Source organism: Haemorhous mexicanus, chromosome 15 (assembly GCF_027477595.1).
Source record: "Haemorhous mexicanus isolate bHaeMex1 chromosome 15, bHaeMex1.pri, whole genome shotgun sequence".
NCBI lineage: Eukaryota > Metazoa > Chordata > Aves > Passeriformes > Fringillidae > Haemorhous > Haemorhous mexicanus.
In genome coordinates this window covers 84,451-100,134 of record NC_082355.1, presented here as the reverse complement: position 1 = coordinate 100,134, position 15,684 = coordinate 84,451, and the positions used below count along the sequence as shown (strand labels likewise).

The window sequence follows — 15,684 nt, the reverse complement described above, 5'->3', positions numbered from 1 at the left end:
CCCTCCCCAGCACAATAAATGCACACTGGACACTAGGTCTGTGCCATATGAAGATGTTGGATATGATGGCATCTTAAATTGTGAAAAGAGAAAATTCTTTTCCCTTAATCCTTAGATAATAAATGCCACTCTTTCAGTGTCACTCAATAAAAGCAACATTTTTTGAGTCCATCTTAGAAATTGTCAGAAATAAGTTAAACTTTGTCTTATCCCAGAATTCACTGAGACCGTAAGAGTAATTCTTGAAGTTGTTTCTAAAGAGCATTTTGTTCTCCTGAAAATGGTTGTTGCTCATCTGGGTATACTGTTAGGATTCTCATCCTATAACAGCCTGGTATTTTCTGACTTTTCATGTTAGGATTTCTCTTTTTTGAGACAATGAAAATATGGTATAGTACTAGAGCTTTTTTGTGTGTGTTTTTTGTTATTTTTATTTCCCTGTAGTTTGAGAGCGAATTTGGCAGGAGATGTCTACCAGGCAAGTCCACTGTCATTTTATCTTGGAGCCCTATCTGTGTTATTCACTAGAGAGAATATTTTCTTTCTTCCATTGCAAATTTGCTGCTTAATAGCCAGAAGGGTTCTACTAAGTTAAGTAGTTTGGTTGTTTTGGGGTTTCTTTTAATTGCTGTTTACAAGTGGTCAAGTGAATACAGCAAGGATCAAAATGTCATTTTTCTGTACTGGAGACAGTTGGTTTAGCTATCAGCTTAAAGTCTACCAGGCAATGCTTTCTACATATCCTGTGAGAGGTACTGTGAAAGGTTATTTTACTCATAGGTGGTCCCTAGTGTTTGTTGTAGAATATGCTTAAGCTTTTAAATTGCCTTAATGTACCATTTCTGCTGGGATAAGGGAGTATATTCAGATTTGAGATTGCTGTATTTGCTTTGTTATCTTAGGGAGGTTTGCTGCTTGTCAGGGTGTCACATTTGGGACATAGTGGGAAGACTACCAAAGCTTATCTGTCCCTCAAACATATACCCTCTGCTGCTTTTCCATATTGGCACTCAGAATAGTACTGGGGAGACCGGGACAGTATCAAAAGTGGCTCTATGGCTCTGGAAGTGTTAATCAAGGCAGTGAAGCCCTCATGGTTTTCTTACTCCTGCCAGTGAAGGATAGGGGACTGGACAGATCCTGCATGTGAACCATAGTTTGCACGGCTGGTTTTAACCAAGAGGGTTTTGTGATCATGGGAACCTCTTTGAGGACTGAGGGTTGTGTGGAAGATAGGATCCACTAAGCAAAAAGAAAAAAAAAAATAAAGGCATCTTTGCCAACAGGCTGGCTAACCTTATGAGGAAAGCTATAAGCAGGAACAAGGGAGGGAGAGTATGACCAGTGATCAAGGAAGGAATTGATTGATTTGGCAAGCAAGCAGTGTGAGGTGATGTGAACAGGAATAATCCCGTACTCAAGAAACCAAGGATGAAGGATGTCCACCTAAAGGATATGCATGTAAGTAAGGATCTGTGTGCATCACAGCATTGTGAAGAAAGCTCTCACACTGTTTCTGGGAAATCAGCATGACTAGATGTCTTTCTGAAGTACCTGTACACTAGTGCATGCAGAACATTGAACAAAGAGGAGGAATTAGTGTGCATGAGAGCACAGCCGTGTTCTCATTGGTTTAACAAAGTGGTACAATAGCTCATGCAGCTGTAGTATGGGAAGGAATAGGTAGAGGCTGTTCAGGAAGGACAACACAGGAATGACAAGCCACGACAGCAGGGAGCATTGCTGTTTTTGTGAGGAAGAACCTAGAATGCTTGAAATTGTGTAGGAACTGATGATGAGCCATCCAAGAACTTAGGGGCCAGGATTATTGAGCAGCAATTATGGACAACATTATGGCAAGTATCTACTACAGACCAACGCACCATAAAAATGTGATAAGGCCTCAGAAAACTGGAGGAAGCCCTGTGTTCACATTTCCTGGGCTGCATGGGACCACCCTGATACCTGCTGGAGGGGCAACACAACAGGTTACAAGCAGTCCTGAAGTTTTCTGAAGTGCATTGATGTCAATGTTCTGAGGCAGCTGATCAAGGAAACAGCTAGGGAAGGGTGCTTGTTCTGGACCTTGTGCTTTTACACAAGGAAGATCTGGTGGTTGATGTGGAGATACGGGGCACCTTTGGCTGCAGTGACTGTTAGATGGTGGCATTCAGGTCAAGATTCTGAGAGGAGGGAGCAAAACAAAAAATCATGATCACAAATTTGGGCTTTAGGAGAGCAGGCTTTTGCCTTTTCAGATACTTGCTTGGAAGAATCCCGTGGGGATATGGTCATGAAGAGAACAGGAGCTCAGGAATACTGGTTGAATCATGCTTAACCTGCCTTGTAGCCTTCTGTGATAATATGACTGGCTTGGTACATGAAGGGAAAGTAGTGGATGTTTTTTGTCTTAACTTTAATAAAGGCTTTTTACTCTGTCATAATGTCATCAAAGGGACTTGGTAAGTGAGCAGTGTGATGGACTTAAAACTGACTGAAATACCATGTGTGACAGCACTGTCACTAGTGGTGTATCATAGGGGGTTACTTCTGCAATGAGTAGTACTTATCATGTCATTAGTGACCTAGATGGGATAGGGTTCATACACCCTTAGCAAGTTTACAGGCAATACAAAACTAGGAGGAATGACTGATACAGCAGATGGGTTCTGCTGTTATTCAGAGGGTCTGAACAGGCTGGAGAATTGGACCAAGAAGAATCTGGTGATGTTCAGCAGGGGAAAATGTAATGTCCTGTGCATCAAGGAAGAATAACATCCTACAGCAGTTGCTGAGAAGCAACCATTTGGAAGGTAGTTTTGCCTAGAAGAATCTTGGGATCCCAGTGGGCAAGGGAGTGACCATGAGCCAAGAATGTGTCCTCACGACAAAGAGAGTTGTCAGCAAGTCAAAAGAAGTGGTGGTTCCCCTTACTGTGTTCAGTTCCAGGCTCCCCAGTTTAAAGGAGGGGAGGGGACCCCCAGAAAAGGGTCACAAAGATGATGAAGGGACTAGAGCATCACTTAGCTGAAGAGAGGCTGAGCAAGCTGGGACTGTTCGGCCTAGGGAAAAGGAGGCTCAGGAGAGTGTGGGGAGGAAATCTTAAGAAGGAGCCAAGCTCTTCTTGTCAGTGCCCACTGACAGGAGAAGTGGGAATGGGTGCAGACAGTTCAGCCTCAACACAAGAAAATACTCTTTTTTGGTGTGAGGGTAGTCATTTCCAGTCTAAATGTTTCTGTGGGGATTTTTGCTTTTTTAAAATTCCCCTGAAATTCACAGGAGTAAAGTAAACAACCCCTTTTTGTTTTCTTAAATCTCACTCTTCTGAAGTTGAGGTTTCATTGCTGCCTTCTAGAACTTAATGGCTGTGTTGTGTTGTATTTGAAAACCAATGCCATTTCTGTTATCCCCAGACTTGGGATTTTTACATTCATTTCTGAGTCGATAGTTGTCCTCACTTAGGGACTAAAATCAAAACTAGGCCTTTTAGAGGCTATTGGACAATACAAAAAGCAGCTGTTAGTTACTGGAGCGTGATTAGGCAGCGTAACTTTGAAGTTGCTTGTATAAGCTCTGTAGGTATCCTTGCCTAGCACACTGATATTACATCTACGGATGTGTGCTCCTCAGGGTTGTGCTAAGCTCTTCATGTGAATAAACCAAGACCCACCATCAGATCATTTTTAATGTTAGGGCACAGCTTGGAATTAATTCAAACTTGTGTAGCCATGGGAGGTGCCATTTTAACGTAGGTAGCATTTACAAAAGCTAAAGCTGTTCAGGTGGGAATAGTCCATGTGCAAGTTCACTTCATACCCTCTTTGTGTTCTCAAGTTTAGTGACTCTCTTTTGAGTTGGCAGGGTGAGAAGAACTGAAAAGGTTTTGGCAGTGTTGGGAGGATTGTCTGGTATAGCTTTCCCAATTGTTGTCAGTTTAGCAAATGCTTTGAGGTTAATTAAATAAATTAATTAATTTAATTAATTAAAGCATTTTAAATGCTTTTATGGGGATAGGCCACTGAAATATCTGTTTGGAATATATGTACATCATTAGCCTAAGCATCTTAAAACCCCTTTTGCAAGTGAGCAGCCTTTTTTCCACTACTTGGTTTTGTCCTACAGAGTTAATGTTGATCTGTGATTATACATATATAACAAGTGAAATAGTTAAACAATTCATTTTAAAATACAAAAATCTCACATGAGAAGGCTTTAGTACAAATGCTGTTTCTAGTGGTAGTTGCATGTGAACTTAAGAAAAGGGACTAGTGGTGGGATTCTAAACCTACTCTCCTGCCACATGTGGATTGACCCTGTCTGGCTGCCAGACCCCTCTACTCAGCTGCTTTCTCACTCCCTCTTCTCAACAGAACACGGGAAGAAAATCAGGTAAAGAAGTTTCTGGATCAAGATAAAGCCAGGGAGATCCCTTAGGGATTGCTGTCATGGGCAAAAGAGGTTTAATTTGTGGTAAAGGAGTTGAATTTATTGCCAATTAAAAATAGAGTAGGCTAGGAGAGAAGAAAAACAAATCAGTAAACACCTTACCTCTCCCCGCCCACTTCAACTTTTTCCTAAAGGCTCAGCTTTACTCTCTCACCTCTGACTATTCTACCTCCTTCCTGCAACAACTGCTGGAGTGACACAGCGGGGATGATGGGGGTTGTGGTCAGTTCACAACACAGTGTCTGCTGCCCTTTCCTCTTCACACTTTCCTGCTGCGTCCTCTCACAGGATAGTGTCCTTCACAAATGGCTCCAACATGAGTTGTGTCCATGGGCTGCTCCAGTGTGGGTCCCCAGTGGGCAGTTTTTGCCAGAAAGTTTGCTTTTAAGTGGGATTCTCCCTACAGCTTCTGCCAGAGCCTGCTCCATCATGGGCTCTCCATGGACTTCCTCCAGCAAATATCCCTCTGCTGCAGTGGATCCTCTGTGGACTGCAGGTGGATCTCTACTTCACTGTGGTCCTCCACAGGTTGCAGGGGACAGCCTGCCTCATGATATTCCTTGGTGTATGCAGAGCTGCTTCTCTCCCTTCCTCCTGCCCACCATCCATGTGTTGAGTGTCCCCCTGTATCTCTCTCTCTCTCTCTCTCTCTCTCTCTCTCTCTCTCACATGTGCACGAGCATCAGCTATGGAGAACTTTTTACTCTCTCATTATTACAGAGAATGCTACCAGCATCAATTATGGGTTCAGCTTTGTCCAGTGATGGGTCTGTTGAGTCAGGTGGAACCATCTGTGTCCACCATGGGGCAGCTCCCAGCCTCCTCTGACAGAGCTTATACCTGCTGCCAACACCTTGCCATGGAGACCTAATGCACTTGCCTCGGCAAGTCTAATCCAACGCCACTTCTAAGGCAACTGCACATGGCGTGGAACTAAAGTTTGCTTTGACTCTGGTTATTTGCTTGATGCACAAAAGCCAGATATGATGAAAATAGATTTGTGGTGTCTTTTGTATGGTGGTAGCCAGGAGTCTTGGCTCTCTTAAGAAAGTTTGGCTGCATATGTAAGATAATTGGTTATGGTGGAGTAAGCATTCATCTTTGTATTCTCAGCCCGTGCTGGTATCTGGTGTCCATAAGAAGTTGAAGTCAGAGCTTTGGAAACCAGAAGCTTTCAGCCTGGAATTTGGAGATCAAGATGTAGATTTGGTGAACTGCAGGAACTGTGCCATAATTTCAGACGTGAAAGTGCGTGACTTCTGGGATGGCTTTGAGATAATATCTAGTAAGTAATATTTATGGCTGACTAGTTTACTGAGCAGTCTGTCTTGCTGTCTTCAACTCTTCATTTTCCACCTATTTTCCAAAAAAATAAATTAAGAAAAAATCTTAATACCTATCAGTCTCATCCAAAGAAGCCATTGCTCACACCCTGGTAAATACTTTATTGGTGAAGATTAGGGCAGGACTGTCCCAGAGAACTGTCTGTACTGCAGTGTGTTGGTATGTGTAACTTTCATGTGTCAAAAAATGCTCCGTTTCATGGGAAACTGCCAGTTTGTTTGGTTTTTCTAACTTTTCCCAGTGAAATCAATCCTCAGTTACCATTTTTAAGAAAGTAAGTAATGTGTCTGCCTTCGCTCTCCTTTCAACCTCAGTTTTTATTGTAAAACTAAAGGGAACCTGCTCTGCTAAAACAGATGGAGACTTTTGATATGAAAATTTGGATTTGGTGAAATACATCAGTCAAGTAAATTTGACATACAAATGCAAATTTATATCTATTATGAATAGCAATGCTATATGCGTGCCTCACATAAGACATTATTTAATGCTCGAGTTCTTTGAGAAAACCTTCTGTCAAGTGTGGATGGGGAAACTAAGCACCTAAAATTTCTGAGGACATAACAGGTCAGGTTAAACAGCTTCTGAAAAGCTGAGTGCTCCATTTTAGATTGTATATACCTAGATCTGAGTGGTCTTATAGTTACAGGTGTTAGAGCTGTAAAAGTTCATTGCAATGTTGCTGATTTTAGAGTTGTGTATAAAATGTGTTCTGTATTTATTGCTGTGTGCATATTGCAGAAATAGTGAACTGTTGGATGACTTAATTTCGTTGACCGTTGAATGAACATTCCATTATAGATTTGCAGAGCAAGAATATTCTCTTCCTAGTAATTTTCCAATCAATGAACTCCCTGCTTTTGACTTGTTTTTTTTAATATGGTTAGTACAGAGTGTTGTATTTTGTATTGTTAAATTTCGGACTGGTTTTGCTATTAATCAGAAATAAGTGGCCTTGGAGGATATCATGGTGTGGTCTTTGTGTTTTGACAGTAATTGGGAAAGTTCACAAACTCTTCACTTTTGTGCTGGGGTCATGAATGAAAATAGTGAATTTGTATGGGTCAAGTTATCTTTGAGAAATGTTACTTGCAGTTTGTCTCCAGACAGATACGCTTCTTTCTGCAAAATCACCTTTGGCTTTTCTTTTAGACAAAGCCTTTACCACACTATACATGAGAAATATTAACGACCTAGGTTGGAAAACCTTATCGCTCTTGATAGTTTCTTTTAAATACATTTTATTTTGAGTTTCTTCAGCCATGTTCAATCCCTAGTATAGAGGGATATTATTTGCTGCTAGTCCAGATATTTCACATTCTAATTCTTATGAAAACTGTTGGTAAACTACCTAATGTCTCTGACTTCCCTGCATTACATGAATTCTAAATTTTTGAAATACGTGGCTGGCTCCCAGCCTCGCATTAAGTTACCAAAGAGATGTAGAACAGCCACTGACTTTAGAGGTATTATTGAGATTATTCTATAAGATATTTTAAATAATTTCAGTCTTTTGCTGTTTCTTTTAATATTTTTGGGCTCAAAATGGACTTTTGAAAGGTCTGACTTTGTTTTGATCCTTCTTACTGATGAGATATTTTCTGGGGTTTGTCCAGTTTCATGAAATTTGTCAGATCTATATGTTATCATCCAAGTAGTTCTTCACTCTGTTCTTTCTGAATAGCCTCCCTACAAGCTGCTTCTTCTTTAGAACAAAGATCCTTGATGAATTCAAAATCTTGAATATAGGAAGTTGTGAAACATCTTGAAATTCAAGTCCTTGAGCTTTTCAGTTCACTCGCCTCTCTAAAATCAGTCACTTCAGTTTACATATCTGTGGTTCTTAATTCCTTTTAATTTCAATAAAATATTTTTTTTTATATTGCAAACTCAGGCTGTCTTCTGTAGCCTGTCGATATGTAACACAGATGTGATTCACAGGTCCCCAAGTCCTAATTTCTTAGATATGCTTTCTCTTTGATGCTGTCAGGAGCTCTGCTAGATCAGTTTGGCTGACAATTCTCAGTAAGGTAGGAAGCAGTGAAGGGTGTTACTCTCTGAGGAAATGGGGATGCTAAAGTCTTAAGACTGCTGTACACCTCGTTTTTTAATTGGTGGCTTCATGTAGAGTTGTGAAAAATCTGGTAGAAGAGTGAACTATGGTTTTCTCTAAATGCTACAGTGGGTTCTCAGCTACTTGTGTACCACTTCCAGATAGGCTATCTTAGCCCTAAGATCTGAGGTAGAACAGCAGTTGATATGGTCAGTGCTGTAGCATACATGCACTGTTGCATATGTAATGCCATCTTTCTGTGCTGTTTGCTTTCTGTTTCCAGTCAGGACTCGTGTAAAACTCTTAGAGTGAAGAACAAATGTTTGATTTTGGCACCCTGCTAATTTGAGTTCCTTTAACAAAGAAGAATTAAAGAAACCTAAAGGCTGTCTTCCTTTGCGACCACCTGCCCTTTAGCTTTTTTAAATGTAGTGTACGAAGATTTCTTGCTTTACACTGAAGTTAGGATTGATTTCAGAACAAGAACCAATAACTTTATTATTTTATAGAAGTACCGCTTCTCTTGAAATTAATAATAAAACTCCCATAGACTTTGGTAAAAGGAGTAAGGAAGAATGTTTTGGAAAGGCTTTTGAAGCTGAATAAAAACTATTCTAAAACTTAGCAGCTGTGCAAGATCTGTCAAACTTCTGCTGTCAGTGATTATATCTGTGTATGTATACTTACATAGTTGTTAAAGTGTTGTTGGTCATACTATGATATTGCTTGGAAGCCCAAAAGAAAACCAGGATCCATTTTGCTGTGCATTGTAAGAGGTACAAAAACCCTTCCAGCTTTAACAAAGTAGTGGGCTGTGGTAAAAAGATAGTACATGAAAAAATCTTATTTGTTTCTTGCAGAACGGCTCAGGTCAGATGATGGTCAGCCAATGGTACTAAAGTTAAAGGATTGGCCTCCAGGGGAGGACTTCAGAGATATGATGCCTACAAGGTAAGTAACCTTTAGTATCAGTGCTGACAGGACTTCTGTAGGTGCTACAGGAGGATAACCCACCTTTGTCTGTCTTCGTTCTCTAGGTTTGAGGACTTGATGGAAAATCTTCCTCTTCCTGAATATACCAAGAGAGATGGCAGACTGAATTTGGCTTCTAGGCTGCCAAGCTACTTTGTCCGTCCTGACTTGGGTCCCAAAATGTACAATGCGTATGGTATGTGCGTATAGGTCTGCAGATACTGGTTTTTGTGACTCTTTTATTACACTTAGGGCACATACAAGGCTGTGGCATTACACCAGGCTGTGGCTGTGGCAAAACTCAGTGCTTATCCTAGAGCCTGCTGTTTCTTTTTTTTTTTTTTTTTTTTCATTTAGTCCTGCAAATCTATTCTTACGTTAGCCCTCTCTCTGTCAGATGTGCCTTTTTCTGCCTTGTATATCCAAGAGATGTACATACAGTAACTTAAGTTTGCAAACAATTATTAATACATATAACAGGCATAATACCATTACAGGGTTCAAGGAAAAGTTAGTATGTTTTTGAGAGCAACCAAAGTAGTTAAAATTACCCACCTTCTGGGGACTTCGACCTGTTTCTAGTCTGTTATGATAGGTACTGTTCAGTGAGTTGAGTTCCTAACTTCAGAAGCTTGTATTTTAAACAGAAAATAGGTAAATATGATCGTGATCCTAAAAACTCTTGTGGGTGCACACTTCTGTTACTGTTTTGCTGATACAAAGTTTTGGGGTTTTTTTTGTTTTTTTTTAATAATATTCTGGTTCCCTGACATGTTACTTGCTAGAGATGGTTAAGCAGAGGTAGAAAGAGAGGGTGCTATTGAAAGGCCAGAGGGAAAAAAAGGGAACATGTTAATAAGAAGGTCAAAGAATTAAGAAGCAAACATTTGAAATCATTACTTACAGTCACTTGAGAGACATAAGTGCAAAGGCACAAGCACTTGAGTCTGGAGGTGTTTCTCCTTACTGAATTGTAATCTGAATTGTTAATGATGAGTTGATCACTAACTGCTGTGAATTCAACTGGTCATGGATTTTGCAGCTAGTATGAGAAAATAAAAAATGGCTGGAGGCTTATACTTCTAACAGACCATTGACTTGCTGCACACAGTAGGATGCTAGTACCACTTAAAGCAGTTCTCTCATGCCTCCAAGCAGGGGAAGACTTGCTTTGTGCTTATGATAGCTAAGTTCTCTAGTACAGGCTGTATAAAAGACTCTCAGAGAGACAAAATTGTAAAGTACAAGTTCTGGCTTTGGTGTTAAAATGCTTGTTTTCTCATGAATTGGGCAAACTAGGTTTGCTTCTGTTTTCCTGTAAAATAAAAATACTGGTTATCAGTAAACTTTTTTACTTACACTACACATGACATGAATATACCTGTTTCAGTTGCTGTTTGACTTTGTTTTCTGCTCTCATTGCTGTACAAAGTTAGCTTTCCAGACAGATTTTTCAGCTAGGTTATTTCTAGAAGAGATTAGTCACAGAATTTTATTTTGCACTCTGTTGTAGGCTTAATTACTGCTGAAGACAGACGAGTTGGTACCACAAACCTGCACTTGGATGTGTCTGATGCTGTTAACGTCATGGTGTATGTTGGGATTCCCATTGGGGAAGGGAGCCATGATGATGGTAATGCTTAAGGAAAGCTGTTTTCTGTACACTAAAAATCAATTGTGTTTGTAAGAAGAGTAGCTTTTATTGTTTAAGCTTGTCATTTCTATGATACATAATTCAAATATACCAGGCAGTTTGATACATTTGCAGCACATAATTAAAAGTGCAGTAATGCTTCATTAGTTTCTAACTGTGGGAGCAGCAGAGTTTTGCAAGAAATTAGGTACATTCCTGAAGAAAAGAGGAGAAAAGAGTAGCTTATTCCCCTTTCTTCTCCTTTTATTAGAATAATTGTAGTTTAGTTTAAATTCAAGACCGAGCTTTGTGATTCGCTGTCAATTGACATATTCACTGAATTCTGTTAAAATGAAGCTTGATGGGCTTAGAAAGGGCACTATATGATGCAACAGTTGCAGTGTGACTGAATTTACTAGCTCAAAATGCTCCTTCCTCTCTTCTGTGTCAAAAAATGAGCAGCTTTTACATGGATTCCCCTTTCAGAGGTTCTGAAAACAATTGATGAGGGAGATGCTGATGATGTAACAAAGCAGCGAATCCATGAAGGAAGAGAGAAGCCTGGAGCATTGTGGCACATCTATGCTGCCAAGGATGCTGAAAAGATACGGGAACTTCTCCGGAAGGTATGCTGGTTGCAAAGAAAGCTTGAGCTTACAGGGTTCGTTGGCTAGCTTGCTTATAGCACCTGAATGATTCAAATTACTGACAAGTGCAGAGGTATTGCACTTCTGTCTTTGAGGGACTGATAGTTAGTATGTTCACAGGTTTCCAGCCTGGTCTGGAATCTTCATACTAATGCATGTTGCTGTTTAAGACCTAAATGACCTTAATGAAAATAATGTTCTACCTTGAAACAGTTTGTTAAGTTTTCAGGTACAGACCATTTTGTGAGCCAGCAATATCAAGGTGCTGTGTCATGGTTTCTTTCCACCCCATATCTTGGCCCTAGGTTGGAGAAGAACAAGGCCAAGAAAATCCTCCAGATCATGACCCCATTCATGACCAAAGTTGGTACTTGGACCAGACCTTACGTAAGAGACTATATGATGAGTATGGTGTGCAAGGCTGGGCAATAGTGCAGTTCCTTGGCGATGCCGTGTTCATTCCTGCAGGTGCTCCCCATCAGGTAACTATACCAACTTTAGGCCATATTGACAGATTTAATTGAATTGGAGGCACAACTGCTGCAGCTTTAAAATAACTGGTAATTAATATTGCACACTTAAGGTTTCTTTTTCTACATATGCAGTTCTTATATTACTAAAAGTTATGTAAATATCTGAATGATGTGTACATAACTGTGATGAAATTACAGGAGGAAAAAAAAGCTGGGGTGAATGGAGGGAAAGCATTTCTGTGTAGTGAAGCTTCAGCCAAGGAAACCAAATTCAAAGGTTAAGAGAACTAGCTTTAGGGAACACTAATGTATATGGGAGAACAGGAAACCTTTTAGATGTCGTGTATTTAGTTCTCATTTTACTATTAGATACAACTCTGTCAGTTTCTGGTTTTGATGAGTAAATGTAGCAGAGCCTAAATATGTGGGGGGGTATTGGGGGTTTCTAGGGGTTTAGTTTTTGTTGTTGTTGATGGTTTTTTTGGGTTTTGGGGTTTTATTTTGTTTTGTATGGTTCATTGTCTTTATATATCAGTCATTTGATATGGGTTTTTAGGTCCATAATTTGTACAGCTGCATTAAAGTGGCAGAAGATTTTGTATCTCCCGAACATGTGAAGCACTGCTTCCGTCTGACACAGGAATTCAGGCATCTGTCCAATACTCATACAAACCATGAGGATAAACTGCAGGTAACCATTTTATGTCAGTAAACATTAAATACATCCTGTGTTTGGCCAACTTACTTCAGTACTAGAAATGTACGTCTAAGGAAAGAGTAACGACTTCCCACAAACCTGGAGGTTCCCATTTGATAGGTACGTTACTTAAGTACTAAATTAAATACTTCTGTCTACAGTATTATGTAAAAAAATTTAGTAATAGACTTCTGCATTTCCAGAGAACTTTCTCCCATTAGATTAATGCACACATTGGTATTAATAAGTTTTTGAATGGCTGAATCCTAATGACAGCAGAACAGACCAGAAGAAAAAAAAAAAATCTTAAAAAGGAAAGAGCAGTGCTTGGTTTTGAAGAGAGATGTGTTTTTGACCAAGGACACTTACATTTGTTTCTTTATTGCCTAAAGGAAAACTCCTCTGAAAGCGAATGGCTTATTTAAGTCCGGGATATGGTTTAGTGATGGACTTGGCAGTGTTAGGTGTGCGGTTGGATTCGATGATCTTAAAGGCCTTATCCAACATATGTTAGTCCTAAAATGAAATGTGATTTGGTTTGAGGAACTGTGACTGCTTCAACTAATAATTAATTATGCACAGAACATAACAGATACACAAGGACACTGGATGTAAGACAGTAAGTTCTACAGAGAGACCATAGGAGATCTTGTTGGATTTTGTCTAATGCTTCTGAAGCAACCTTAGTAACTGCTCAGTTTGCAGATTTTGTTGTCAGCATTTTTTGTGTATCAGTAATTACATGTATGTGAAAGGAAGGAAGGTGGAGATCTGCAGAATGGCTGTCCTCATCAAAGTACTCAGTATATGGTCACTCTCCAGAATGTCACCCAAGGATGTCAGAATCTACAGTGTTAATTCTCTCATACCAATTCAGTGAAAGTTTGCTATAAATTTCTATGTGAATTTTCATGGGATTATAAAGGAAAGCAGAAGTAGTATCAACTCTCATTCTGGCCTCTTCAGCTGTGATGATAAAAATGCGGAAGTGTTTCTGTAAATCAAGAGGTTGCAAATGAATAATGCTCATTATTAAAAACAAAACCCAAGAAACAAAAACAGACAAAGTGCAACTCAGTAATCCTGTGAAAAGCAATACTGGTTGTATTTGTCTCAGTCTTTTCTTTAAAAAAACTGTCATTTTTAATGTATATTTTTATATAAACCTCTGTCTATATTTTTTTATTAAAATATTCAGAGACAATAACAGCTGCATAAATTATACCAAAAATAAGGTCACATGTACATTAGGAAAAGATGATGGTGGCTGGCAGTTAGTTGAGCAAGTGCAATTGAGCCACTCACTTAGGAGGTGAAACTGTTCTGTTCAGCACCTGGAAACAGAATTCAAATAAACTTAGATCAGAAACTAGACAGAACTTTGATTCTTAAATAGGTAACTGTGAAAAAGATAGCAGTGAGTACTAGTGGATTTCTCATCTTGGGCTTATCTTTCTGCAAGATTCACAAATTTGAAGTATTTCTAGCCTCCATGCAAAGACAACAGGATGATTTGTTGCATCATCTTAATTTTCATAGGATTAAACCATATTTTCTTGCATCTTTTAGATTCGATTCACGTGAGTCTCTAAGTGACTTGGATCACAACGACTTTTTCAAAATAAACTCATATATGTATAACATTGTATAACTGCACTTCCTCCTAGCTCTCACAAGAGAAGGAATTATCTTAAAACAACACGAGTAAATATATGTCGCTGTGTGACCAGAAAATGAATTAATAGATCAGTGCAGGTGTCTAAGATACTTGTCATCTCTGACAGTTAAAATTTGTGCTGTTGGTATTCTAAAGCAAAATAATATATATTTTATGTATACTTGCCAACTGTTACAAATTCAGCTGTGAAAATTGATTGCATAGCTATGTAAGACTCTCCTTGTTAGTCTGTAGAAGTTGATTTTTTTTTTCCTGTTGCAGGTGAAGAACATTATCTACCATGCAGTGAAAGATGCTGTTGGCACACTGAAAGCTCATGAATCTAAACTAGCTAGATCGTAGGAATTGCTAATTCCAAATGCCCTGTCAAGTAGGCCTTTTGCTCACGGTATATATAGGAACTGCACACGACTGCCTCTGCAGGAGCAAAAGCTTCTCACTGGGAGCTGGTGTGGTCAGTATTACACTCTTCAGCCACTGTTTTCTACGCTGCCTCAACACCGAAGGTCTAATGGAAGGTCGCACTCTTAAATGCAGAATTCCAGATTCTAAAAGGTGCCATATCCCTTTCCTGTGGCCTTTTGCAAATTGAAAGAACATGGAAACCACTTGGTGTTCCTGCATATTATGATCAAAAGTGGTAGAAAGAATGTGGATGGTTTTTTCCCTCATGCCTACTTAGTCTCCACAAAGTTAGACAGAACGTGCTGGAGGTGGGTTGTCCTGCTGCAGACTTGGTTGATAACTGCTGAAAGAATGTGACCAACAGTAGCCCAACTGCAGAAATTCAAACAAACTCCCTGTGTGAGATACTGGCCAAGGAAAAGGATAAAGCTATTCTCTGCACTCCCCTTCTTCTAGCCATTTCTCTATACACTGTAGAGTTGCAGAACTAAAGAGAGAACCCACTTTTTTTTCCCCAGGGAGACTCCAGAAATAAGAGAATTGTGTATTTAGTGAAAAAATAGGTTTGTAGTGAAACAGTTAATATTTCATGAAAGTAGATATTTTTAGTATTTTTGAAGTACCACAATCGTTCCTGGATTTTCAAGGAAAGGTGTATTACATTTAGTCTTCCTTTCAATAAAATCAAGAAGTGGTTTTTAAAAAGCAGTCCAAAATAGCACAAAAACAGCCAAAGGAGAATTGAATAGAAATTGACATCCCACCTCCCTTGCCCATAATACCTCACCTATCTTCCCTGCTCTCTCTACACTACCCTGCTTCCTCGGAATGAAAAGTAAATAGGAGTATAAACTCTGTTCTCACAAGGAGATGTTGTACATCTCTCCCTGCACTGGTGACTGCAGGCAATATTCACCCAGTGCTACCTGAAAACATCTATAAAACATATATCCTTTCCAAAGTGAAGGAAAAGTTAACTTTGGTGTCAGCTTTGTCCAGAACTATTTTAAGTAAAATGTTCCTGCTTGATAGAACTGTATTCAGAATTTACTAATGTCAGCGTTGATGCAATGGATTTCATTGTCCAGGTACATGGGGAAATGTATTGACCTTATCTCCAGCTGTACTGTAGTGCCACTTGCAGGCCTGTTAATATGTTCACGGTTATTTCATTTTTTAAAAAATAAAAGTCATTTACTGTAACAGCCTGGGCAGTTTTTTTCATACCTGTACACTGATCTTTCTGCCTTGAGGTTGTCTCAGCCTCTGCTCCTGTTAGTGTAGGGTGCCTGCTAATTTTGACCTGCTGTGTTTGGCCGGAAGGCTCATGTGGTTT

The 15,684-nt window shown here is 39.5% G+C and overlaps 1 protein-coding gene across 7 annotated transcripts in view; it reads left to right on the top strand.

Annotated features, from left to right (window-relative positions):
- The window catches only part of KDM3B (lysine demethylase 3B), a 46,640-nt gene extending 31,089 nt beyond the window's left edge, over window positions 1-15,551 (top strand). For 3 of the 7 annotated variants that reach the window (XM_059859872.1, XM_059859871.1, XM_059859873.1), the window contains exons 17-24: window positions 5,560-5,731; window positions 8,704-8,794; window positions 8,881-9,011; window positions 10,329-10,448; window positions 10,911-11,074; window positions 11,401-11,577; window positions 12,125-12,259; window positions 14,205-15,551. In XM_059859872.1, the coding sequence (XP_059715855.1) occupies window positions 5,560-5,731; window positions 8,704-8,794; window positions 8,881-9,011; window positions 10,329-10,448; window positions 10,911-11,074; window positions 11,401-11,577; window positions 12,125-12,259; window positions 14,205-14,285 (1,071 nt within the window). In that variant the 3' untranslated portion in view covers window positions 14,286-15,551. Of the gene's footprint in view, window positions 1-5,559; window positions 5,732-8,703; window positions 8,795-8,880; window positions 9,012-10,328; window positions 10,449-10,910; window positions 11,075-11,400; window positions 11,578-12,124; window positions 12,260-14,204 lie in introns of those variants that run through there. The other 4 variants (XM_059859876.1, XM_059859874.1, XM_059859875.1 and 1 more) reach the window with 2 other exon arrangements.
- Window positions 15,552-15,684: the final 133 nt, after the last annotated feature.